We start from the raw sequence: 26,182 nt of genomic DNA, 5'->3' as shown, positions 1-26,182 counted from the left end.
ATTGTCTTTGGGATTACAACAGAAGGGAAAACTGCTGGGCTGGGTTGTAATCTGCCTCTTCCCAGTTTCACTATGTGCTCTTTAACCCTTAAGTAAGCAGGGAGGAACAAGAGTGACTCCATCTTTAGCTCCCCCTCCTCCCTCACGCTGATCCCCCCTGGCTGCCCCACTCCTCAGGGGGGTTGCTCTTGCCTGGACCAACTTCACCTTCCTTTTTCTCTCCCCACACTGACCCACAGCAAGCTCCAGCCACCAGAACATCCGGCACCAACCACCACCAGGTTCTTCTGTAGCTGTGCACAGCCAGCTCCTGGGTTTTTGCTTTCCCTGGGCAGTCATCAGAACCTTAAACTGAAAAGGCTGCAGCTGATTCCTCCAGGATTTGCTGCTGGGTCTTTTCAACATGGAAAAAAAGAACTCAATTATTTATTCCTAGACATGATTTCCTACTTTTAAAAACTTCCATGCACAAGAGGACCCTGCCTCTTACCTGCTCAGCTCAAGCCTTGAACAAGGCAGCTCAGCTCAAGCCTTGAACAAAAGCAATTAAATGAAAGATTTCCCTTGTCCTTCCCTACAAGTAAATGTGAGCTGTGATTTCCCCATAAAAGCCAAGTCTGCCCTACCCCAGTACCTCATTTATCCATCCCCTACAGACCCCACTCTCAGATCCAACTCTGGTTGCACTCTGAGGGTGATTGATTAATGCACACAGAAGCAAATTCTGCCCTTGTCACACCCAGGATGGAGTCAAGGTGCTTTAGTGGGTGTGATCCTACAGCCACCTGAGCCTACAGGAACTCCTATAATCCAACTGAACCACAAAAACTCCTACAACCCAGCTGAGCCTACAGAAACTCCTATAATCCAACTGAACCCCCAAAAACTCCTACAACCCAGCTGAACCCACAGAAACTCCTACAACAACTCCTACAGCCCAGCTGAACCCACAGAAACTCCTACCGCCCAGCTGAACCCACAACAACTCCTACAAGAACTCCTATAACCCAGGTGAACCTGCAGAAACTCCTACAAGCCAGCTTGAACCTACAACTCCTACAATCCAAACCCAGCAAAAACTCCTACAAAAACCCCTACAACCCAAACCCAGGTGAACCTACAACAATTCCTACAACCCAGCTGAACCCACAACAACTCCTACAGCCCAGCTGAACCTACACAAACTCCTACAGCCCAACTGAACCTACACAAACCCCTACAGCCCAGCTGAACCCACAACAACTCCTACAACCCAAACCCAGCTGAACCTACACAAACCCCTACAACCCAAACCCAGCTGAACCTACACAAACCCCTACAACCCAAACCCAGCTGAACCTACAGCAACTCCTACAACACAGCTGAACCTATAGAAACTCCTACAACCCAGCTGAACCTACACAAACTCCTACAACCCAGCTGAGCCTGCACTCTTTCCACCCCAAAATGCCCCTGCACTCTCCAGGCACCTGCAGAGGAGTGAGGCTGCCATGGAGGATTCCTCATCCTTCTGCTGCCCTGGGCCACCTGCTGCAGTGACAGCACCCAAACCCTGCAGATTGGCACAATTCAATCCCAAATCAGCCCATTTTCCTTGCCTGTGCACCCAAACCTGTGCTCTGACATCATCTGACCTTTTCCAGTGCCTTTAGCTGAGGCTACAGGAGGTTTGTGCAGAAACACATCTAGAAAAACATTTCCCCTCTCCACCAGGGAAATGATGACTTGTTTATGCAACACATTTCTGAAAACATTTTTTAGAACTGGAGTCATGTCTCCCACATTGCTATGCTGGTTGTCAAAACAGAGCCTCTTTTTCCCTGACTGCACCATATGTAATCCTAAATCCACTTTCCCTAACTTGATATCACCCATGCAAGATTTGGAGATGATTAGTGGAAAACACACAAATGAGACACTGTTCTCCAGAGAACAGCCCAGCAGGGATAATCTGACTGGGTTTATAGTTATTAGCCTGATGCACATCTCACTTTGTTTAAACAAAGCTTTTGTCAAATGTCAAAAAAAAAAAACAAAAGAAAGAGAGTTGATGCAATCCAAGGCATGGTCTCAAAGGGAATTAATGCTGATCTGGAAGCAGAGCAAAAGCCTTGGTTACAGCAACAGGGAAACAGTGCAAAGGGGCCCATTCTCCTTGGCTTGCACAGAGATCCACTGGGAGAAAAAGGCTGATTTCCTAAAAAGTGGGCTGGGGAACACATGCCCTGTGTGCATGGGAGCATCTCCCTGACCTGATGGGGAGAGGAGAAGGCCCCATAAAGGTTCCCAGCACAGGCAGTGCCCTGGATGCTCTCCCTGCCCTGGGAGCTCTGCTCTGGCAGCACCCTCACCTCAGCTGCACAACTGCTTTTTATCTTCCTGCAACAAGGCTGATACCCACTTACCCCATTTCATTTCCCTGCTGCCTGTGAAGCCACCAGGACATGAAACCAGCACTAAAAACCTGGGAATTAGCACAGCTGAGCCAGGGCTGCATCCTCAAGCCAGCACAAAGCCAATCAAGCAGGGAAGGGCTTGGGTCAGCCAGCACCTCTTGCCTGAAAAGTGCTTAAAACCAGTTAAGAACAGTCAGAAAAAGATAATCTGTGACTAAAAGCTCCATTAGGAAAGAGTTTCCTTCCACAGCTGCCTATTTAAAAAGCACCTGCTACCAACCAGGCCTTTTGGAAAACACAGGACCCGTGCAAATCCCAAGTCTTGATTTTGGAAACCCAAACCATTGCTCACATGAACTTTAGACTCAGAGGCTGCAACACAAAGGCTCTCTCAGCTCTCCCTGCAGATAAAGCTGCAGCTTTGGAGGAAGCCAGAAGGAAGGAAAAAGCACCAGGATGCCAAGGTCCATTCCCTACCATTCCTGTGGCTCCCCTTCCACACAGCACCTGGGGAATTCTTGCAGTGCCTGAGATCTAAATCAACACAGAACCACTGCAAATATCCACTTATTAATCCTTCTCCATTTGAGGCTTATAGAGCTGAATGTTTACTTTGCCAGAACTGGTAATATGACATATTTTTAAAAAAAGTACTCATCCAGGAAATCAGACTGTTGTGGGTCTCTGCAAAAATCCTGCCCTCTGGCTATTTGTGTTTCCTGGGTGAACCAAAAAACTCAAGTGTGTTTTCCAAGCTCCAGCAGGCTCCCATCACCTCAGGCACATACTTTAAACTCAAAGCCCTGCACTAGAAATGATATCTTTAAAGGAGCCCATGCAGAGCTCAGTAATCAGAAACCAATTTTGTTCACTTAAGAGACCAAACCCCTCTGTCCTTAAAGTGTTGGCCCTGATGTTTTTCACACTTGCTATTTTACAACATGCAAATGAGGCCTGTTAAAGGATAATTTGGGAAAAATGAGCTATTTTTGCACAAGCCCTCTTGCTGCATCTTGACCTATAATGTGCTCTGGCAAACCACACTGTAAACTGAGCCCTTGCTAAAACCCTGCACCCAAACACTTGAAATTCTCCCTTCAAATTCTGTTCCCTACTAATCCTATAACCTATTTCCTTTCTATGAGCTGAGAAAAGAAAGCTGGGGGCCAGTTTCTATTCTTTGTCACCTCTGTGCCACTTCCTCAGGTAAACTCGACCCCATCAGCCACTGAAAAATTCATTATTAAAAAATTCTTTTCATGTTTAGGGAAAAAAAAGGTGCCAAAAACGCACCTAAAGATCTAAAATGTAGTTCAAAGCCAACAAGAAGGGTGTCAGCCTCTACTCCAGCAACACCACCAGCACTCACTGTTCAGAAAATAATTAACACAATCAAGTGCAGCCTTAAATCTTGAATGAAGAGCAGCCACTTGGGAGCAGGACAGGGGGGGAAACAGTCTCCAAATCCCCAAAGATCCCCCAAAAACAGCACAGAAGGTGTGCCACTGAATGCACATTGCAGAACCACAGGGACCAGAGCCAGGGAGCCCTGTCCTTGGGCTCTCTCACACACAGAATGTGCTCAGCACATCAAGGCAGCTTCTGGGGCACATCAAAACCACCTCTGGCTGCTCCTCCCACGGGAAGGGATTTGTTTTTTCCCAGGCAGAGGCAGGGGGAGGATGAGGATGAGGAGAGCAGTGCAAGCTGCTGCCAGCAGCTGGAGCAGACCCCAGCACAGCTACAGCATTCTGGATTTGTTTTAAGTTGCAGTGCATCAGAGTTCACATCCCAGAATGAAAACAAAGCAAACCCCAAAATAAACTTCACTCTCTTACTAATTAAAGGGATTCTTTCCTCCAGGAAGGCCAACACAAACCACTGCTGTGGGGTTAAGGATGTATTTTTAGCACTCAGTCCCTTCCAGCATTTTTATGGAGGCTGTGCAGGGAAACCAGAGCCTGACTGCCCCTGTAGCATCCTCAGGAGCTCTGTCTAGGAAGGGGTTTTTTTTCCCCCCCCTTAAATTTATTTGAAATGCCACAAGATATTTGCATAAGCTGAATCCCAGCAATAGTGGAATTTCCTCTCCAGCATCCCCATTTTCATTCCCTGTCATGGATCCAGTGGATTTTGACAGCCACCCAGAGAATGGTTTGGTTTGGAAGGGACCCAACCCCATCTCATTTCACCCCTACTATTTTCACCACCACCTTCCACTGGACCAGGATGCTCCAAGCTCATCCAACCTGGCCTGGAACACTTCCAGGGATGCAGCAATTTCAAAAAATATTTTATTTAATAATTCTGGCACATTTTTAATTGCCCTTGCTGGCCTTTCCATTTAATTCACAGCAGTGATGGGGGCTTACCATACTGCAGGTCACACTGCCAACGAATAATATTATTTATAAGATAAAAGTCTGAACTTACCAGTGATAGGCATAGGTTTGAAAGCAAAGGAAAAACAAGCATTTCCAAATTTACTGTCTACATCTACCTTTAGAAAACTGAGCCTCTCCATTCCCACTTCCAACAAAGGAAGGAGAAACACCTGATGTGACTTTAAAGGTGTTTGCAGACAGCTGAACTCCCCAGAGTCAGACATTTATCTTTCAAATTAAACAGAGGTGTCACCACAATCCTTATTGTTAAAAAAAAAAAGAGGAAATATGCTGAATTTTAAAAAGGGACTATTGGAAATCATGGCACAAGAAAACTGCTCCCAAAGGCATGACATACGAAAATCTCACTTTCCCAGTGCAAGTCCACAGCTTTTCTAACAAGCCAACAAGTTTCCACTTGTAACTTGGTCCCAAACCACGGCTCTAAGGTTGTTCCAACCACATTCCAGATTTTTTTCTCTTGACTGCTCAAGACATCTAACCCCAGGATTACAGAAGTGGCATCAAGCTGTACCTGATGGAAGCAGAGCTGGAAAAGTGAGGTGCCTCCTGCTCTGAGTGTTCTGTTTAGGGAAATCCAAAGCTGGTTAAATACAGAAATCTGAAAAATTAATTCAGATTCAGTAGATGTGTTTATTATCCATATATGCAAGAAAATGTGGGGACAAACCTTTATATATGGTGGTAAAGCAACCCCAGCAATGAAATCTCTTCATTCCACAAAACCCTGAGGTTTTTCCATGTTCATGGATAAACAATTTTATCCTAAACACCAACAAGAAAACCCAGCTCATTTCATAACAGCAGTTTGGGTGACCCCCAACGCTGAAATCCAAGTCTCCAGCCCATTTTAACAGAAGGCAAAGGCAATGCCAGCTGTACCAGCTGGCCCCAGTTAAACACCTCACCTTTATCAGCTCTGGAAGCATTTCCTGGTGGGCTGAGAAGCTGAGAACCACCCACCATTCATGTCCCTGCTGACTCACACAAACATTCATCAACTTTTAAAGGTGGTGCTCTACCACCTTCTGCAAATTACAACCAGCTCAGGGAGATGAGGAGAGCACAGTGAGGGAGCTGACAAGACCCACCTGGATGTGCACCAGAATATTCCCCATTCAATAAAATATTCCCCATTCAATAAAAGCAGGGTGAACAGTTCTAGCAGCTCCTGCTTATTTATGTAAAAACATACTTCCACTTATTAAAAATCACAGAATCATTTGGCTTGGAAAGGGCCTTAAAAGATCCTCTACTGCCAAGGGCAGGGACAGCTCCCACCAGAGCTGCTCTGGGCTCCACTCATCCTGTGCACTCCAAGAAGAGGCACAGAACACAGATTTCAGACAATAAATCCCTCTTGCCCAACTCATTCTCCCCTTATCCAGACCATAAAATGAATATCTCAGGACAATTTGCTCCCTTTATCTGCCTCGCTGCCAGCCTCCACAGCAAGAGCAGAATATTTACAGATCATTTCAGGACTGGCCATTTCCCAGTTTATCATGGAGCCTAAAAGAGTGGGAGGATCACATCCTGCTGCCCTTCCCTCTGGCAGGACCCACAGGAGGCTCACAAAAGGCTCAGAGCAGTTTTAAGCAGCATCACCTTACCAGGCTGCATGACAAAATTAAAGGCTGCATGCAAACCTACAGCTTTTATAGCAGGAAAAAAACTGTTTTGATAAAAAAGCTGGACAGCAGACAATGCAAACTGAAAATATTACCTTGCATGGGCTCAAACTGCCCTCTCTAATGAAACCTTTGCATCCCTGCTTCCAAAGGTGCCTCCAGGCTCCTTAATCCTGCCTCCCTTGGAGGAAATGCTGCCCAGGTGCTTCTTGTGAGGGGATTTTTTTAAAAAGTCACTGTGATGCCCAGCCTCACAGCTGAGCATCCTCAACATGCCCTGCTCTATCCCAAGCACTGTGGACACACATCAGGAAGTGCCTGTGTCCCTGTTAAAACACAGGAAATTCAGGGTGGAGAAGAGCTCCAAGATCAAGTCCAAGCAACTAAGCCAGGTGTGTGCCTACAACCAGACATGTTTGTCATCTGTAAAGCTCTAAAGCAATTATCATGGTGAATTATACCAAAAAAAAAAAGGAAAAATCTCAAACTATGTTACCTATTAAATTGCTTTAGGCACCGTAATACACAAGAAGAATGAACAAAATGATCTAGGGAAGCATTAGATGAGTTTTTCCCCATTAAAAAGGCAGGCAGAGAGTCACTGGATGAAGAAATCTCTGCACAGACCAGTCTCCAAAGGAAGGAAAAGCCTGAGATAAATGCACTAAAAAACCCACCATGGATTTCAGGCTGAAAATTGGTTCCTCTGAATGAAACCCCTGCTCAGGACTGCACCTGGCACCAAGCACTGCAAAGCCCTGGCTGCTCTCATCAGCCCTGCACCCAAAAATATCCATGAGCTGCCTGTTCCCAAGGCTTTGCTCTGCCACTGGAGTGTCCCCAAGGCTGTCCCTCCATCCTTCCCCAGAATCCACAACCTGCCTCCCTCATCCCCACTTCCAACAAAGCAAAGGAGCATTTGCACCTGGAGGGAAAAAACCTCCTGTGATTTTAAAGGTGTTTTCAGACAGCTGAACTCCCCAGAGTCAGGCATTTATCTTTGAAATTAAATAGAGATGTCATCACAATCCTTATTGTTAAAAAAGAAAAAAAAAAGGGGGGGGGGGGGTGAAATCTGCTGGATTTCAAAAATTGGAAATCACAGCACGAGCAATGGAAAGCTGACATTCCCCAGCTGATACCTGGGGAGTAAAATGTCCATGAGGAATTATGAGATTTTCTGCAGAAACCAAAGAATAAGCAATATAAATTTCCAATGCTTTGAGACTGTATTTGCCAGCCTGTACTCAGGCACACAATGAGCATGAAGCATTTTGAAGCTATAATGAAGCATTTGGCAATCAGAGCCTCAGAAATTCACTGATTTACCCCAAACCATGACATCCACCTTAACCACACCACAACACTCCAGGGAATAAATCTCACCACCCAGACCAAAAACTGCTGGGGAGGGAGAACCCCTGGAGCTGGAAGCAGCTCCTTTATCAAGAGAACAAAACCCAGACCTGAGCTGTGGAGCCCCAAAGCACACAAATCCCCTGGGTGCCCCCAACAGCAGCAGCAATAAAGGAGAAATGTGATGCCCTTCTTCCCAGGCTGCTCCAGCACAGGAGGTTTCTTCTCAGGAATTCCCAAATTATTTCCAGAAGTGGTTTATAACATGCCCAGGGACCAAAGCTGCCAACAGCACAAGAGTCTACTGCAAACTTGACCTTTGGGGTTTTTGCATTGATCCCCCAGCCCTTATTGGTATTTTCCAAGAAAATCCTATACTGAAATCTCACTTGAATATAAACAGTCACAGAGTTTCCAGCTCAAAAATCTGCTGTAGGAATTAAAGGCCACACTCCTTCCTGAAAACTCAGGTGACCAGAACCTCAAAGACTCAAGACTTCAAAAGCTGTGCTGTAATTCAAGCTGCATTTACACAAACTGGCTCCCACTCCATGGATCAATTAGCATCCTGGAAATGCTCCTCAAAAATGCTGCCAAAATCTGTGACAGAATCAGTAAAAATGCCCTTAAAACCCCCAACAAAACAAAACAAAACAAAAAAAAACAAAAAAAACAAAAAAAACCAAAACAAAACAAAAACAACCAAAAACCAACGAAACAAAAAAAAAAAACCACAAAAAACCCAAAACAAAACACAAAAAAACCCAAAACCAAACAAAACCCAAAACAAACCAACAAACACAAAAAAAATTTAAAAACACAAACAAAACTAAACCAAAAAAAACTTAACCAAAAAGCCTCACAACCACTTTGAGGCCCAAGGTTTTAAGCACAAGTCATCCACTGGAAAAAAACATGACATTGAAATGAAGGAAAAAAATACAAGTGAGAATGCTGCAAAACTGCTTATTTCAACACCCAGCTGATTTTATTGGTTCTGCCATCACTTTTTCCTAGGTTTGGCCTGCTGGGTGCATATTCCACTAAACAAACATGAAGAAATAAAGGTGGTAAAATTCACTTGAAGTGATTTCATGAGTTGGAGTTGAACACAAGTGCCTTTATTACTCAGAAATTCCCAGCCCAGAGAGCAAGGACACAGCCTGACTCCAAACTCCTATAACACAGCTCACCAGCTCAGCCACAGCCATAAAATTATTAAATATAATTTAATTTAAATGTGCCTGAAATAAAGGCATTGCAAGCAAACTCCACTGGACATGGATTTTATACATTATATATATTAAAAAAGTGTGTATATATACATATATATATGTATTATATCTATGTATTTATATATGTAAATAAATAATATGTAATCTCCCCAAAATGCCATGCCATTGAAAAAAAGGGAATTAAGAAAAAAAAAATTCCTCTGGCTGAAAAGGGTACAGGAGCTGACAAGATAAGCTGAACTCCAGTGGTGTGAGCCCAAATTTAGCCTTGGTTTATCTGGGAAGCCTTTGTGGAGGTTCCATGGGGCTCCTTGGGCTCTCATCCAGCACCCACTGCTTGTTGGTCAAGTATTAATCAAAGCTCATCATCTGAATGACTGAAAAAATGCACAGAAATCCATTTGTATTAATCTTAGCAGGGGGAAAAAACCAGTTTTATGTTTTTGCTGTGATTTTTGTTCAGTTTTTACTGCACAAACCCGTTCCTTCCTCCTCCCTGAGGAGCTGCTGGGGACAGGGACAGCAGATGTAAACAGCAAAGGCCAGCAGTGTTTGTGATGACTGCAGTGACACATTCCTGGGATTATTCTGCAGGAAAGGAACTCAGCTTGGATCCAGAAAGAAATCAGCTTTTTATTTGGAGTGTGAACCACACAATCCTGCTGCAGCAGTGGAATGCACAGGAGGAGTGGGAGCAGGAATTCTCCATCCCTAATTCGCAGAGCTCTCTGCAGCTGGGCTGGGGAACTCAGCTCCAACCTCGGGGTTAGCAGGGGCTGGGCAAGGAGGCTGCAAAAGCCAACAGGGCCACCCCAGAAGCCACCAGCAGTGGCTGTTTGGGGACAGGGCACTGAGCTGGCATCCAGCTGCAGCAAAGCTGTCTGAAGCCCTGTGCTTGTGGGAACAGACACGTTTTATAAATCATTGCTACACCATAACTGTGGTATTTGCTGGGTCCCCAGGATGAAGGAGGAATTGAGAATCTGACTCCATGTTCTTAGAAGGCTAATTTATTATTTTATGGTATCTATTATATTATGTTATGTTATATTAATACTATACTAAAACTATACTAAATAATAGAGAAAGGATACATCAGAAGGCTTCACAAGATAGTAACTAAAAACTCATGTCTGACTCCTCAGAGTCTGACACAGCTGGCTGCGATTGGCCATTAAGTCAAAACAATTCACATGAAACCAATCAAACAATCACCTGTTGGATAAACAATCTCCAGACCACATTCCAAAGCAGCAAAACACAGGAGAAGCAAATAGGGTAATTATTGTTTTCATTTTCTCTGAGGCTTCTCAGCTTCCCAGGAGAAGAACTCCTGGCAAAGGATTGTCATATTTTCAGAAAATATGACAGTGACACATAACCAACTCCATGAGCCACTAAATGCTGCCAAGCCCCCAACACCAAACTGGTTTTCCATCCAAACTGGTTTTCCACACAAAAACTACCTGTCTCCATACTTCACCCCCACTATTTATGGGCAACATCTCACTGATACAGCTGATTCTCAACCCTAAAAATACAGACCAGGCACACTCAGATCACACCCCATGTCTTCTTTATTTGGGGATGGAAAGGGATTTGTTATCAGCCAATTCCTGGCATACTTTGCAAGAGTAGAGGTTAAGGCAAGCTGTGACAGGAATATTGCCTGTGAGTGTAAAGAGGAGCTGCACCTTAACACCTCTGCCTGGTTACTGCAGCACCTCCACAGGCACGGCCTGGGCTCCTCCTGCCACAGGAACCCCCAGGAGGGACTCCAAGAACAATTCCCTCAGTGGGCTCATTTCTTTTCCAAGCCAGCATTCCCAGGTGGAAGCCCACAAGGTGCCCAGACACACATTCAGGAGCTGCAGGGATTTCACACACAAGTTCCAATGGTACAGTGTGAAATTAAACATCTGGGACTGCCATCCATAATCCACAAGGAAATCAGAGCTTCCAATTTCATGGCAAAAGACACCTAATCATCAACAGCATCATTTAACAGTTACCTAGAACAAAACTGTGATTAACACAGCAAATAAATCCCACTTTGTTCTGGAGTCCTTTATTTTAAATGCAGCTTTCTGTTGCAGAAAAAGCAACCCCAGGAAAGCCCTGCTTCCCAGATGCTTCCTTGCAGACCCTCACACTGGGGCATTTTCTGGGGTTTCTTGTGGCAGGAAGGAATGAATCTGACTCCATGTTCTTAGAAGGCTAATTTATTATTTTATGATACTATATTATATCAAAGAATGCTATACTAAACTATACTAAAGAACACAGAAAGGATACAGACAGAAGGCTAAAAAGATAATAATGAAAAACTTGTGACTGCCTCCAGAGTCCCAACACAGCTGGACATTGGTCATTAAGTTAAAGCAATTCACATGACACCAATCAAACAATCACCTGTTGGATAAACAATCTCCAAACCACATTCCAAAGCAGCAAAACACAGGAGAAGCAAATGAGATAATCTTGTTTTCATTTTTCTCTGAGGCTTCTCAGCTTCCCAGGAGAAGAAATCTTGGCAAAGGGATTTTTCCAGAAAATATGATGGTGACATCACACTTCATTCAGAAGGGACACAAAGGTCCCTCAAAATCAAGCACTGCTATTTCAACACCCCAAATCAGGATGGGTTCCGAAGGGATCAGATGAGAACTGCCAGCCAAAGCCACCCAACAGGAAGGTTCCCTGTTTGAAACAAAGGATAATACAAATCCTGCTGCTGCTCTGGCTGGGATTTAGGTGGGAACAAGAGCTGAGTGGTCCTGACACCATCTGCAGGAGGAGCTGGGTCAGGAATGCTGCAGGGCAGAAGCCTCTGTGGAGATCCAGGATCACAGAATGCTCAGGGACAGCCTCTGCCCTGCACTGATTTGTTCCTGCCACACTGGGAAGGGTACCTGGGCTGGGAACTGCTCTTACACAGCCTGGGAGAGCTCCTGGAAAGGGCTGCTCTTGGCTTTTAGCTTCACCACTGAAGTGTGACCTGGCACTGTGGCAGAAATGCACAGAAGCAGGGCAAGGACACACTGCACATCCACCTGAGGACAGAAATAGCACATCTGCCCGGGACTGTGACATCTTAATCAGAGCTAAACTGAATGAAACCATCTGCCAAACTGGAAAACAAAGCTCTGCAGCCTTCATAGAAAATAGCAGCCATCATGTTTCTACTTTACAGCCACAACTGAACTGAAAAACTGTCAGATTCCATGACTAAACATATATATGAAAATATATATTCCAAAATATAAATATAAATATATACTCTATAATGTATAATTTATTTATATTTCATTTCTTATTAGAAATATTTATATAATCTATAATATGAAATATAATATATAATTATATTATGTAGATTATATTATATATCTATATAATATATATAATATTTTATATATAATGTTGCATTTTACTATATAATTTTACAATATAATATGTTATATATTATGTAAATATAAATATTTTGTATTGTGTATATAAATATGAAAATAAATATAAAAATAGGGATACATAAAAATATAATATATAATTATATAAATATAAAATCATTATATATTATATATTATAGTTCTATATATTTTAATATAATTATTTTTATCTATTTATTTTTCTTTTTATATATATTTTATTTTTTATATATTTTAATATATATTTTATTTATTATATTTTTATTTTAATATATTATATTATTTATAGTAATACAGATTATTTATTATTATTTCTTTTAAGTTTTTTAATATTTTAATATAATATATATATATATATATATATAAAATATAAACAAATCAAACACTAAAAAAAACCTTCAAAGAACCTGAAGGCTTTAAAACTTTGGATATGAAAATATATCATTTTTATTTATACAGTTTATATACATATATATATTTATTTGTTTTAACTTGGGCATCCCTCCAAGGGCTTTTCAGAACAAGTTCTCCCACCCTAGCAGCTGTGTTTCCTGAAGGAAGAGGGCAGTGAGAGCACAACCAAGCCTTTATCTGCCTGCAGTGCTGTGTGATCAGCCCCTGCTCAGGGTGAGTTCTCCTCCATCTTTGGGTTAAAAACAGACTCGGTTCCAAGGGCTGCAGCTCAGGGCACCAGCAGTGACTCAGTGGCCAGGACACACCTGAGCCTCGCAGGGCCTCCCCAGGTGGCAGCAGTAAAACCTGGCCATAACCTCAGGAATGCTCAAACCCCACCACAAAGCAAACCAAGGGCAGGATTTCGCTTTTCACTCCCCACCCTTTGTGTTCACAAGAGCAAGAGATAAGAAGGGGCAAAAGGGAAGGATTCCCACGAGTTTGCAAGGCAGCCAAAGAGACTCCCGGCATTTCCATGCCTCTGGTGCACACACACAGAAATAACCAAGCTGTTTGCACATCTTTATGCACAGCCAAACACACATCTCTCTTATCTGATCCCAACCTGCTTTTTTCAGAGCCTGTCATTCTCAAATAACCTCACCCTGAGTCACCTGGGAAGCTCTGCAGATACCTAAACTGGAAATCAAGGAATTTTTTTTCCTGAGAACTTCGGTTCCCCTCCTTGAAGGCCCCATCCCCACCTCACCCAGAAGCTGAAGTTCAGCTCTTCATTCACAGCAACCTTCTAATCTCAAATACCATCATCATCTGCCCTGAGCAGTGACTTTGCAGCTAACTCAGAAACAGCCAGGAATTCTGAAGACTTAAGACATGCTAAGATATTTCGGAGAGATTAGAATCAGATACAAAAATAACATATTTTGGCCAGAACTGCTCACACTCAAAGGCATTTCACCAGCACCCAGGTGACCCCACAGAGACAGTGCCCTGCAAAGGGGAGCTGAAAGAGGCCCCTCACTCCCAGGGACTTCTGAACACTGCTTTTAAAACATCTTTTTTTCAGAAAGAGCCCTTTAGTGTTGCCCTCTTCTTCCTCTGACCCTTGGGAAACAACCCTGCTATGCACAAATCTACATGGAATTAAAAACATCTCTGGTTAACTCTTGAATAGCACAAGGCTGCTCAACACCATGCTGGAAATGAGGAAATTCCTGGCCAACAGCACAAAACCAGCGATAACACCTTCACCTGAGGGCAGAAATTAGCCTCTTTTTATTAAAACAAACCCTTCATTGACAAAGTTAATGGTTAAGGGTGTAAGAAGGCTCTGGGGAAAACTCTCTGTGGACTTCGGGTACCCAAAGGGGCTTTACACATGGGCATACAGTGACAGGACAAGGGGGAGCTGTGTTAAAGTCAAATATTTAGATGAGATATTGGGAATAAATTCTTTATTCAGAGGATGCTGAGGCCCTGGCACAGGGTGTCCAGAGCAGCTGTGGCTGCCCCTGGATCCCTGGAAGTGCCCAAGGCCAGGTTGGACAGGGCTTGGAGCAGCCTGGGACAGTGGAAGGTGTCCCTGCCATGGCAGGAGTGGCACTGGATGGGCTCTTCATGGGGAGGGGACAAGAGGACACACACAGTGACAGGGTACCAGTGACAGCCAGGGAGGATCTGCCATCCTGGGAGCAAGGAAAGCAACAATCTGCACCAGGGATGAGGCAAAACAGGTGAATTTTCAATTCAACTCAGGGTAGAGAAGACAAAATTTTAATTTCTCTCCAAAGCCTGAGCACAATCCCCTGAAAGCTGTGAAGAGCAACACATGGTCAATTTTAACAGCTTCAGTAATTAAACTGGAGAAAAGTTAAACCTTGTCTCCTCCATGAGCACAACATCAGATTTTTCCCTGCAGGACACAGAGGTCGAGGCACAAAAGCTGTTGCCTTGCCAACATAAATATTTCTGTATCTGTGACCAGAGGAGCTTCTGAATTAGGATGTTGCATAAAGACCAGTTGGGTCAACATCCCAGCTTCCCAGGCATTTAAACCCAGACAGGAACACAACAGGAGCCCTGGAGAGCAGGGGATGTCTCAGGCATTCTGTCATTGTGACACTCACCCTAAAGAAAGCTTAGGGGTTTGGGAGCCTTAGTTCTGGGAGCAGGGAGAGCATCAGCTCTGCAGGAATGCCCAGAAGAGCATTCTAACTAACTAGATAGATAGATAGATAGATAGATAGATAGATATAGATAGATGATAGATAGATAGATAAATGATAGATAGATAGATGATAGATGATAGATAGATAGATGATAGATGATAGATAGATAGATAGATAGATAGATAGATAATAACTAGCAGGGTTAAAGGCCACTACTGATTTCTCAGGGCTCAGCCTAAGCAAAGGAGTGCCACTTAGCAGAGAGGACAAACAATAACTCATTAAGGTGAAATTTTGTGCTTTTAACACCCAAATAACACCTGCACCCCCAGAAGCAGCAGAGAAACTAAGGAGGGAGGCAGCTCCATAAATGCCTCACACATCCCTACAAATCAAATCAATCCAGCTGCACTGAGTGGTTCAGCACCCACTTTTGCAAGAGTTTTCCCTTATGTTTAATACATTGGCACTGCTGTCAGGCAACTGTTTGCAGGGGAATAAGAGGGAAAAAAAATCTCTCATCAGAGGTACAGAAGCCTGTTCTCAAACCCCATACATGTATATGTATTTGTATATACACACCAAGTCCTAAACCAGCATTTTCAGGAATCCAGATTCTCTGTCAGAGGAGCCAGACAAGCTGACTGACAAACACATGCAAACAAAGAGGGATTATAAATCACTTGGAAGCAGCAGGAGCTGGCAGCACTCAGCACAGTGTTTGAGCTCCCCTTCATATCTAAGTAGCAAAACAGCAGCATCTAATCCTTCCAAGTAGGAAAGATCTGCTGGGAGGCTTCATTCACAAAATGGGAGCTGGGAAGAACAAGAACCCTCTACTAACACTGGGATTTTCCCAAGAAACTTTGAATTTATTTCTTATTAAGTACCTTCAAGACTGCAGTGAACTTCCCCAAGCTCAGCAGTTGAGTCACATCATCAATTCATTTAAAAATCAAAGTTGCTTGATACAACCAGAAGTGACACTGCTGAATCTTTAATTCAACAGCTCTATCTATAGGCTAGTGGAAATAAAGGTACAAATAAGGGGTGTCAGGCAATACAGAGGGAACATTTCTGAAAGCAAGGAGACAGACTTGGAGCACCACCCACGTGGAACATTTACAGCCAGGAAACACAGACTTGCCTGCCTAAATCCCAGGGCTGGACTGGCATTACAGCCAGATCCTGCAGGGCTCCTCACAAAGCCCTTGCTGTAACATCTCAATGCATGGAGAGATTACTCTGGGTTATCACTTCAGACAAGTGACCTTTACAGCTTCATCTGGCCAGCCTGAGCAGAACCCAAACCACGAGCACAAGGTTAAACGATGACTGAAGTGAAGCCACTTCACAAACACCCCTCCAAACGAGACCTCCTGACCAAGTGACCCTGATGGCAAACACCAGTCCCTGCCTGCTCCAAAGCCCTTCCAGCTGCTCCTGCAGCCCAACAGCTGCACTGCAGGTCTCTCTCTGCCTTGCTTCCCTTCTTGTTCCCAAAGGAAACCTCAACAAATAGCAAGGCAAACCATTAATGCTGCCTGTGATGATCAAAAAGAGCCTGCAGAAAGCTGCAGCGTGCTGTTTGCTTATTCTCTCGCTGGCGTTCCCCGCCTGCTTTGCTTTGGAGCAACATTTGGTACTATTTTGTCAATAAAGCACAAGTATTTGTCACACACTGTCATTATGTAGCAGCCTGAACCATCCAAACTCATCCAACACCCCTTTTTCAACTCCCATCAAGATAATAGCTTTATGCTGGATGCTTTTCATGAGCAAAATAGATGATAGGGTTCAATATAGTGACATTTCTTTCTCCTCACACATGAAAAAAGCCATTCTGTAGTTTTTGGCAGAAAGGGCCTCTCACTGTGTGTTTACTGCAGTTGCCATGGGGAAATCCCAACACCACTTATCAAAAGTAACACCAGCACATTAACAGTCTGCATTAATGATTTCTTGTTACATCCTAGGCAGCCCAAAGCGCAAAGGAATATTCAGGCATTTAAAACATTTGCTCTCTGCTTTCCAAACACCGATTCCCGAGGTTATGGCCATGCCAAAGAAAACCCCACACCTGCCATGGTTTTACACTCATTATAGTGACTGCAGAGTTGAACTTGGGCAATCAGTGCTCAACTACTGCTGGTCATCAGCTCTCTGGGATCAAAACTAGCTCTGCTCTGCAGCAGAGAGCCAAACTGCTCCTTCAAATACACCCAAGTGGTTCTTCAGTGGTGATCTAGGAATCCAAGACCTGGATGCAGCCCTGCTGATGATCTTACACTGCTCTGAAATTCTATTCTGTGAAATGGGAGTGATGGCAGGTTCTGGCTGCTTCACTAGAGGAAGGGTTCAGCATCTGGTACCAGTGATTTCATTTTACAGGGCAAAATGACCATTTACATCCAGTACAGAACTGCAGTCAGGTCATGCAGCAACTATGAGCAACTACAAACTTCCCACTGGTCTCAGGAAAAAGCTCATCTGCCACCTCACATACAGACTCCACCTCTGAAAAACCAGAAATTGCAGACTCACCAGGAGGAGCAGAGGGTTCCAGAGGAGCCCCATGCTCCTCAGAATCACAGAATCCTCTAGGTTGGAAAAGCCCTCCAGTGCCATTGAGTTGAACCTGTGCCTGATGCCCACCTTGTGCTCTTGAGTGCCACATCCAATTTTCCTTGGACACCTCCTGGAATGTGGACTCCAAACCTCCCTGGGCAGCCTCTGCCAATCCCTGAGCACCCTTTCCATGCAGAAATTCCTGCTGGTGTCCACCTTGAGCCTGCCCTGGCCCAGCCTGAGGCCGTTCCCCCTGCTCCTGTCCCTGTTCCCTGGAGCACAGCCCGACCCCCCCCCCCGGCTGTCCCCTCCTGGCAGGGAATTCCAGAGAGGGAAAAGACCCCTCTATATCCTCCTTTTCTCCAGGCTGAGCCCCTTCCCAGCTCCCTCAGCCCCTCCTGGGGCTCCATTCCCTTCCCTGGACATTCTCCAGTGTCCCCTCAGTGTCGGTGGGGATTGCCCCCAGGGCTGGACACGGCCCTGGCTGGAGGGGCCTCAGCAGGGCCAGCCCTGGGGACAATCCCTGCCCTGGGGGTGTCACACCATGGCTGGCACAGCCCAGGGGCCACTGGCCCACCTGGGCTCACTTTCAGCTCCAGGTCCTTTCCTTAAGGAACCTTTCCTGGCACCCTTCCCTGAGCCTGGGGGGCTGCAGGGACAGGACCTGGCACTTGGCTTCTCCTCACACTGAGCAACCTCAGGTTAAGGAATTAGGAGGAAAGGAAAAGGAATTTTGTGTTCTGAATGTTTCTTTTCCTTGTGCAAGCTGTGCTGTGGTCATCTGCATGAGACCACACATGGTTACCTGGAGTGGTAAACAAGGAACAGGCAGATCTCTGGCAAAACAACAGAGCACTAATTCAATTTACAAGGCTCAGTTTGGGAGGGAATGGAGATGAATACCTGCACAACCCTTTGCAGAAATATTCACTGATCTGCCCCAACAAAGTTACCCATTACTGCCATAAGGTATTTAACTGCCAACTTTATGGGAGAGGCATTAAAATTCTACATTTCTTTTCAATTTTAAGAGAAAAACAAAGACCATGGCTGCTAGCAGCTGGCACATCCTTCAATATTGTGCACACATTAATCCATCTCATTCTCTAATTCAGCCAGTGACCTTAATACCAGTTCAGTTCTTAATCACCTGCCTCTATCAGTGCAGCTGGCATTCATTTTGCTTGACACAAGACCTACCCAATCAGTAATAAAATAAAAAAACTCTTAGACAATGCTTGAAAATGCTTGAGCCCAACTACAATCCATTTATCTGCTGGGTTTTATTTTCATAACAGCCTCTAGACAACACTCACTAGAACTGAAACAGCTGAAAGAGTGCTGGAGGCTTTTACTTCATGAAATCAGGGACTCTCCAGTGCTGAAAAAGATTATGCTGATGCCAGCAGAGCCCCACAAACCTGCAGCTCCAGCCCAGGGAGGCACAGAGCACCAGTTCCAGTGCATTTGCATCCCCCTGCTCAATCCCATGTGCTCCAGGTCTGTGCCCAGCCATCCATGCACACAATGGGAATGCCAGCAGCACAGCAGAGCAGTGACCAGGGCAGCAAGGAGATGACACAGAACTAACAGGAATTATCTCAAGTGGAGCTTTGCAAGGAAGAGGCTGGAGGCTTCCAACAGAAATCACTCAGCAGCTTCCCCCTGCTTCCCACGACTCTAAGCTGCACAGAATTTGAGATAAGAGCTTAAAACTAACTCCTCTAAAACCTCAGGGGAAAAACCCTCAAAAGAGCAGTTTATTATATTATGATGATATTCTTTTTGATAGTCAACAATTTTGATACCCAAATCTGCTTAGTGTATCCCAAAGAGAGGTTATTCAAACAAACTTATCTCAGACCAAAAGCAGAAAGTGAGAACCACTGAAAAAGGAACTATTTTAACACCGTCCCCCACGCCCTCAGCCTCAGAGCCATCCTCCTCCTCTTCCTCCACAGCAGAGAGGGTTCCTCTCACCAGGAAAGAATAATGAAAACTTCAAGGAGAAAAAAAGTTTACATGAGGAATGACATTCCCCTTAAGGACTTCTTCTAAATGGTTTAAGGCAAAAATAACTCCTCTGGCTTGAAGTTTATGGGAGTTTCTCTTTCTGCCTCTGGGGATAGTGGTCATGCACATAGAAAACTTTTCTTCCTTCAAATAAATGGATCCCCTGTTTCCCCTTGCAAGAGTTTTGGGAATTGTTACTTGCATAGGATTTGAGGCCAACAATATCAGAGCAAATGGGGTTTGCAGGTAGGAAAGGAAAAGGCTTTTGAGTCCCAAGGGCTCTTTAGTGACAGCCTGAATAACTGCTGAGACTCTAGACTGATCCCAGCCAAAAATCAACCTTTACTGACTCCACAGCTAAGTCAAACTCAGTAACATCAAAAACATGTAGATTTAAAAATTCTTGACTCTTCTGCTTAAAAACTTGTCCAAAACTATGTTACACCTGACTGTGGTAGGTAAAGTAAGGTATTTTTCAGGAAATATCATCCAAGCAGATATTGCAGTGCCCAGGTGAATATTTGAAGCTAAAAATGCCAACAAGCTACATTTCTTTAAACTTCTACTTTCTCTTAAGACCCTGGGCAGGCTTTTTGTTTCAAGTAAAAAAAATCAAATAACTCATTCACAGCAGCAAACACAGAGAATACCAAGGCTACAAGGGAAACAAGTGTAAAATCATAAAATTACAGCCTGGTTTGGCTTGGGAAGGACCTTAAAGCCCATCTCATCCCACCCCCTGCCATGGGGAGGGACAACTTCCACCATCCCAGGCTGCTCCAAGCCTTACCCAACCTGGCCTTGGGCACTGCCAGGGATCCAGGGGCAGCCACAGCTGCTCTGGGCACCCTGTGCCAGGGCCTGTCCACCCTCACAGCCAAGAATTTCCTCAAGTTTCTGGGAATAAAACCCACACTGAAATTGAGGTTCCACCTGGGTGTCTACAGTTAGTCCAGAATCTGTGCACAGGACTGTCAGGAGCACACCAACTCCACATCAACTAAAAGAGGCAAGAAACAACTTCTGGCCAAACAGCAGCTTGTTCCAACCTTAAAATATGAAAATATATTTGGCATGCTAACTAGTAATAACTAATTAAATGTATTTCTTAACACACAGTAGGAGAAATTAAAGACAAATTAGTTCAAGTTCAGCTTTCTAGCAGCCACCAATGAGCAACAGCTGGAGCTGTACACAAGCTTTTTTCCCAAGCTGCAATTTTATGGAAAAAGGGAGGGAAATAGAGCACACCAGGCCTGCTAACCCATAACACAAGGCTGCCACACTGCTGCCTACTGCAGCCACACCACTGGGACTCGTTTTTTTGCACAAGGATTCATTGCCCCAGACAGATTTGGTGGTGGCACGCACAGAAGAACCTCTCTGGAACATCTCAGTGCTGTTTACCAAGAGTTTATTGATTAACTGAGGTCTCCTCCCAGGCTGGCAGGACTGTGCTCCCAGAACACGAGGAGAGCAGGAGCTGGAGGGTGCTGGCACAGGACAGGCACCAAGAGCCCAATGAAGTAATTCCCTGTTGTGGTTCCCTTGAACTTTAACCAAGGTCAGCCCACAATTTCCGTCAAGATTATTCCAAGCCCACATGAATGCCGCCACATCAATAAAACCTTACAGTCCTCGGCTACCAGGTCGAAATATTTGGCTCTGCTCCTGATTCCTCAGACTCTGGGCACACTCCACTCGCAGCAGGAGCTCTGCATAGGGAAGGGGCTGGCAGCTGGTTATTGCTTTCCCCAAAATAAACCACCTGGGCCCAACTCCACACCATCCTCTGCTGTACCTGGGCCTTTAGGAAAGCTTAATCTAATTGAGAATTGTGTTTTTCAGAAAAGCAGCAACTCAGAGATCATTTGCCACCTGATAAGCACTTTGGTGCTCAAAGGGGACTGTAATTGCTGGTTAAATGTTTCATCACAGATACTTATTAAAGATCTGAAAGCACAGCTGGAAGAAAGCACTGGCTCACAATGAAGCTCCACAACCAGCATTTCTGGTTTGGCACGTCCCAGCCAGCGATACCAGGATGCTTGCAGGTCCTCACAGAAAGCAGCTCGTCAGCTCTTCCCTGCCACCCCGCAGCAAGGTACCTCCATCCCACAGCCAAGGTTCTTCTTCAAGTTTTTCTTGTATCTGAGGGATTCACAAACCCCCAGAACTCCCTATCTGATTTCCACCTAGACTAGAAACGTTCTGGCCAATTTGTACACAGCTATATAAAATGACTCAAATAATATAATAATTCAAAGAGTGTGGCTTCTGAGTCTGTCCTGTGTTTTCCAAAAATACCTAACTCAGTTCAAGCTCTTTTATTACAATGAATATTTAGGATTTATGAGACATTTGCACCAGTATTCACTCACTTCTCCAGCAGTGCCCATTTCTAACCAACACAACCCATCCTTCAGATTACAGAAGCCTTTCCAAAAGGAGAAAGTGTCAGTGCTGTGCAGCACTGGGCCACCCAGTGACCTATATACAGCAGCACTCCAGCTTCTATTCCATAATTAAACAAGCCACACTTGCCTCACTCATCTGTCCTAGAATGCACAGCCAATCACCCCAGAGAGGGATTTTTGGTTCAGGAGGACACACAGCCTGACCTGCACTCCGCACAGATGCACTACCATGTGCTTCAAAGCACGCTGTATCCATAGAATTAGGAATGGTGTGGACTGAAAGAGACCTTAAACATCATCTCATTCCATGTCCCTTGACATGGGCAGGGACACCTTCCAGTAGCCCAGGCTGCTCCAAGCTCCATCCAGCCTGGCCTTGGACACTTCCAGGGATCCAGGGGCAGCCAGAGCTTCTCTGTGTGTGCCTCAGCACCCTGATGTAGCCCAGTGCAGCATCTCCCTCTCCTCGCACCCAGCAGCCCCCTGACCCCACCGTCCATCCCCCAGCACCAACGCCGAGCACCCAGAGACGACAAGCACGGGCACCTTTCTGGGGGGACCCGTTGATGCTCTCGGAGCTGGACTGCATCTCCACGGCACCTCTCCTGAGGCTGCTGAAATAAGCCCTGGACCTGGAGAAGCTGCTGCGGGGGGAGCGCCCGTGGGGGCTGCCGAAGAGGGCGGTGGGCCCGTCCCTGCGGGCGAAGATGCCGCTGAAGAAGCGCAGCAGCCGGTGCTCGCTGCCAGCCGCGGGGCCCTCCCGGCCGAGGCGCTCCGAGAGCCGCTGCAGGTCGCTGTTATCCAGGGTCCGGTTCTTGCTCTTGCTGCGCTCCCAGCGCTCCAGCCGGGACAGCGGCTCGGCCTGGCTCAGCACCTCGCCCACGTCCAGCGTGTTGCGCTTCTCGGGGGGCTCGGCGGGCAGCGCGGCGGGCGGCGAGGGCGGCGGCGGCCCGGGCAGGCAGCCGGAGCTGCTGTGCCGCCGCACCCGGGCCGGCTCCGCAACGCCGCCGCCGCCGCTCCAATGCCTGAAGCTGAAGCTGCGCCGCAGCAGCCCCGAGTGCCGCCGCGGGCTGTGGCCCCGCTCCGCCGGGGCCGGCTCCTCCCCGGGCCCCCCGGCTTCGTCCTCCTCCTGCCCGGGCGGGGATGCGGCGGCGGCCGCGGCTGCTCCGGGTCCGGCGCTGCCCCGCGGCGCCCCGGGCGGGGGCGGCCCCGCTCTCCGGGGCACCTTGAGGCGGCCCAGCTCCAGCTGCCCCGTGCTCAGCGTCCGGAAGGTGCGCAAGCCGCAGGGGCTGGGCACCCTGTCCCGCTCCTCGCCTTCCTCCTCGCCCTCCTCCTCCTCCAGCAGCAGCAGCCCGGCCCTGGTGAGGCTGGAGGAGCCCGGCGGGCGGCTCCGCCCGCGCCGGGGCAGCTCGGGGCCGGCGCGGTCGCTCTCGGGCCCCAGCAGCTCCTTCTTCACCATGGTCACGGAGATGCGGTACACGGTCTTCCTCTGCGGGGTGCCCCGCTGCATCCTCTCGGGGGAGGAGGCGGCGGCCGGCGGCTCGCTGCTGTCCAGGAGGTACATGATGGCTCTGCCCTTCAGGCGGGCATCGGCGCCGAGATGGACGGACGGACGGACGGACGGACGGACGGATGGATGGATGGATGGATGGATGGAGAATCGCTGGAAACGCACAGCCACAATCCACTGCAACCCGGTTTAAAAAAATAATGAAATAAATAAATAGTAATTTAAAAAAAAATGCTCCGGTGTCACACCCCGCTCTGCGGCGGGGTCAGGCTGGGCTCCGGCCGCGCTCCCCGCCGGCGGCCGGCGTCCATGGCAGCGGCATCCCGGAGAGGCACCGAGGCACGGCTCACATCCACGGCACGGCACGCATCCTCCTCCCGCGGAGTCCCGCTCCGCTCCTCACGGCACGGCAGCCGCAGCAGCGGCTTCCCAGCTCATTGTTTACAGCGCGGCCGCACGGCTGCGGACCCGGCCGGGTTTCTCCCTGCCCTCTCGGCCGGGTAAATCCGATTAGCATCCGCGGCGGGTCCGGCGGGCGCGGGAAGGGCCGGCGGGAGCGGAGCCGGCGGTGCCGGAGCCCGGCGCACGCCCCGGGGCGGGCAGCGCGCAGCGGAGCGGCGGGGCCCGAGCGCGGCACCGGCAGCCGCTAAGAGACGGCGTGGATCCCGCCCGCCCGGAGCGGCGGCAGAGAGAGCCAGCATTCCCTCAGCCGGATCCTCTTGGGAAAGGGATGCACATCACACTTCCCTGCCAGCAGCACCAGGATTGCCTGGGCCAGCTCCTCTCGGGAACGGGATGCACATCACGCTTCCCTGCCAGCAGCACGAGCAAGGCAGAAGCACGGAATTGTCCTCTGCAGGTCAGCCAGTGCAAGCCCCTGGCCAGGCAGGGTTACCTAGAACATGCTTGTGTTCTCACAGGAGCACATCCAGGTGAGGCTGGAACGGCTCCAGAGAGGGAGACTCCTCAGCCTCCCCGAGCAGCCTGTTCCCATCCTCAATATACTGAAGTTATTCCTCGTGTTGGTGTGAGCAGCCTGTTCCCATCCTCAATATACTGAAGTTATTCCTCGTGTTGGTGAGAGCAGCCTGTTTCTATCCTCAATATACTGAAGTTCTCTCTCGTGTTGGTGTGAAACTTCTCGTGGTTTATGGCCATTGCTCCTCATCCTGCAGGCTGGATGCCACTGCAAAGTCTGCCATCACCTTCCTTTTGGGATAATTATAGGTGTTAATGGGACCCAGGATTTATCCAGGCCCATAAAAGGGGCAAGGCGTGTGGTGCTCAGCTTGGACCACACTGTGAGCTCAGATCTTGGCTCATTCTGCATCCGAGACAACACTTCCTCCTCAAAAACAGTCAAAACGACCCAGAACCGATTTCTTTTTTTATCTGTGACCCTCCTTAATAAATGTTTGTTCACAGCAACGCTCTGCATGATTACCAAGCCCCATTACTAGAGTGGTTAGTCATGCAGAAACCCTTCCCAAGCAGCGGTTTCATCAGAACCTGGCTCTGGTGCACAGCTGGAGCAGGGCGTGTCACACACACCCCCTTTCACACCCACTTGCCAGTGCCTTTGCAGGGATGCTGAGGTCATTAACAACCAGTAAATGCCCACTCTTAGTCACTCGCAAACCAGGATGGCAGGAAAAAAAAAAAGTTACACAACCTTAGGAAAAATGTTTTTAGGTTCCATGCCTAACATCCCATAAAAAGTCAGGCTTGAAAAAGCACCTGCAGCTGCCTTGCACCTCCCTCCCATGTCTACAATCAAAACATCCCTCACCAATGCCAGTGAGGGTCAAAAGCAATAAAAAGGAAGGAAAGCATTGCCACTTCCACCACTAAACCCCAAGAGCCACCTCTACGGGTATTAAATCCCCCAGGGATGGGGGCTCCACCACTGCCCGGGCAGCTGTGCCAGGGCCTGGCCTCCCTTTGAGTGAGGAACAGACCTGGAGGCACATCTGGGGAGGGCACAGCCCCAGCAGCAGCTCCAGGGGGAGGCTGGACTCTGACTCAGGAATCAGGGATGCTCTGCTCCCAGCCTCTGCACACAGCCATTTATCGGGGACACTGCCATCCCACAACTGCTACTGTGTTAACACAGAGAATTCCTGATTTAGCTCATTTCTCCGGGTATCAGTGTTGTCTTTAATGCTGACTAATTAACACTGATTATTCCTCTTAGCTCTGTTCACCATGGAATAGAGCAGCACCTGTATCTTTAGCAGACAAGGATTCAAGACCAGGGGCTTGGAGCAGCCTGCTCTAGTGGAAGGTGTGGCTTCCCTTGGCAGAGAGCTGGAACAAGGTGATATTTAATGCCCCTGGGATTCTAAGAGGTCTCCCTTGGCCAGCCCGAAAACAAATTTCCAGTCCCTTCTAAATGTTGTTTGCTGCCATAGAATGACAGCACATTTCTCCATTTCTCTGACACCCAAAATGCCACTTCCAACGGGTATTTCCAAAGGGGAAAAAAAAAAAAAAAAGAAAGGAAAGAGACAGGGGAAGGAAAGACCTGTTATAAAATATGAGCCTAAGAGTGAAAAATTGCATATCTTTTCCTCAAGATCCAGATCTTGTGGAAGATCTGTAGATCCAGCAGAGCTGGAGCATGTGGGGCTGCTGGGGCTGATCC

The 26,182-nt window shown here is 47.0% G+C and overlaps 1 protein-coding gene across 13 annotated transcripts in view; it reads right to left on the bottom strand.

Annotated features, from left to right (window-relative positions):
* The window catches only part of AGAP1 (ArfGAP with GTPase domain, ankyrin repeat and PH domain 1), a 324,467-nt gene that overhangs the window by 233,095 nt on the left and 65,190 nt on the right, over positions 1-26,182 (bottom strand). For 2 of the 13 annotated variants that reach the window (XM_071418327.1, XM_071418323.1), the window contains exon 1: positions 22,575-24,108. The exons of 4 other annotated variants lie outside the window; for them this stretch is intronic. In XM_071418327.1, the coding sequence (XP_071274428.1) occupies positions 22,575-23,592 (1,018 nt within the window). In that variant the 5' untranslated portion in view covers positions 23,593-24,108. Of the gene's footprint in view, positions 1-22,574; positions 24,110-26,182 lie in introns of those variants that run through there. 7 more of the 13 variants (XM_071418318.1, XM_071418319.1, XM_071418320.1 and 4 more) reach the window with 5 other exon arrangements.

This window comes from Agelaius tricolor, unplaced genomic scaffold (assembly GCF_023055355.1).
Source record: "Agelaius tricolor isolate 1412-34295 unplaced genomic scaffold, bAgeTri1.0.p SCAF_83, whole genome shotgun sequence".
In the NCBI taxonomy this organism is placed as follows: Eukaryota; Metazoa; Chordata; class Aves; order Passeriformes; family Icteridae; genus Agelaius; species Agelaius tricolor.
This window is presented reverse-complemented; position numbering and strand designations above follow the sequence as displayed.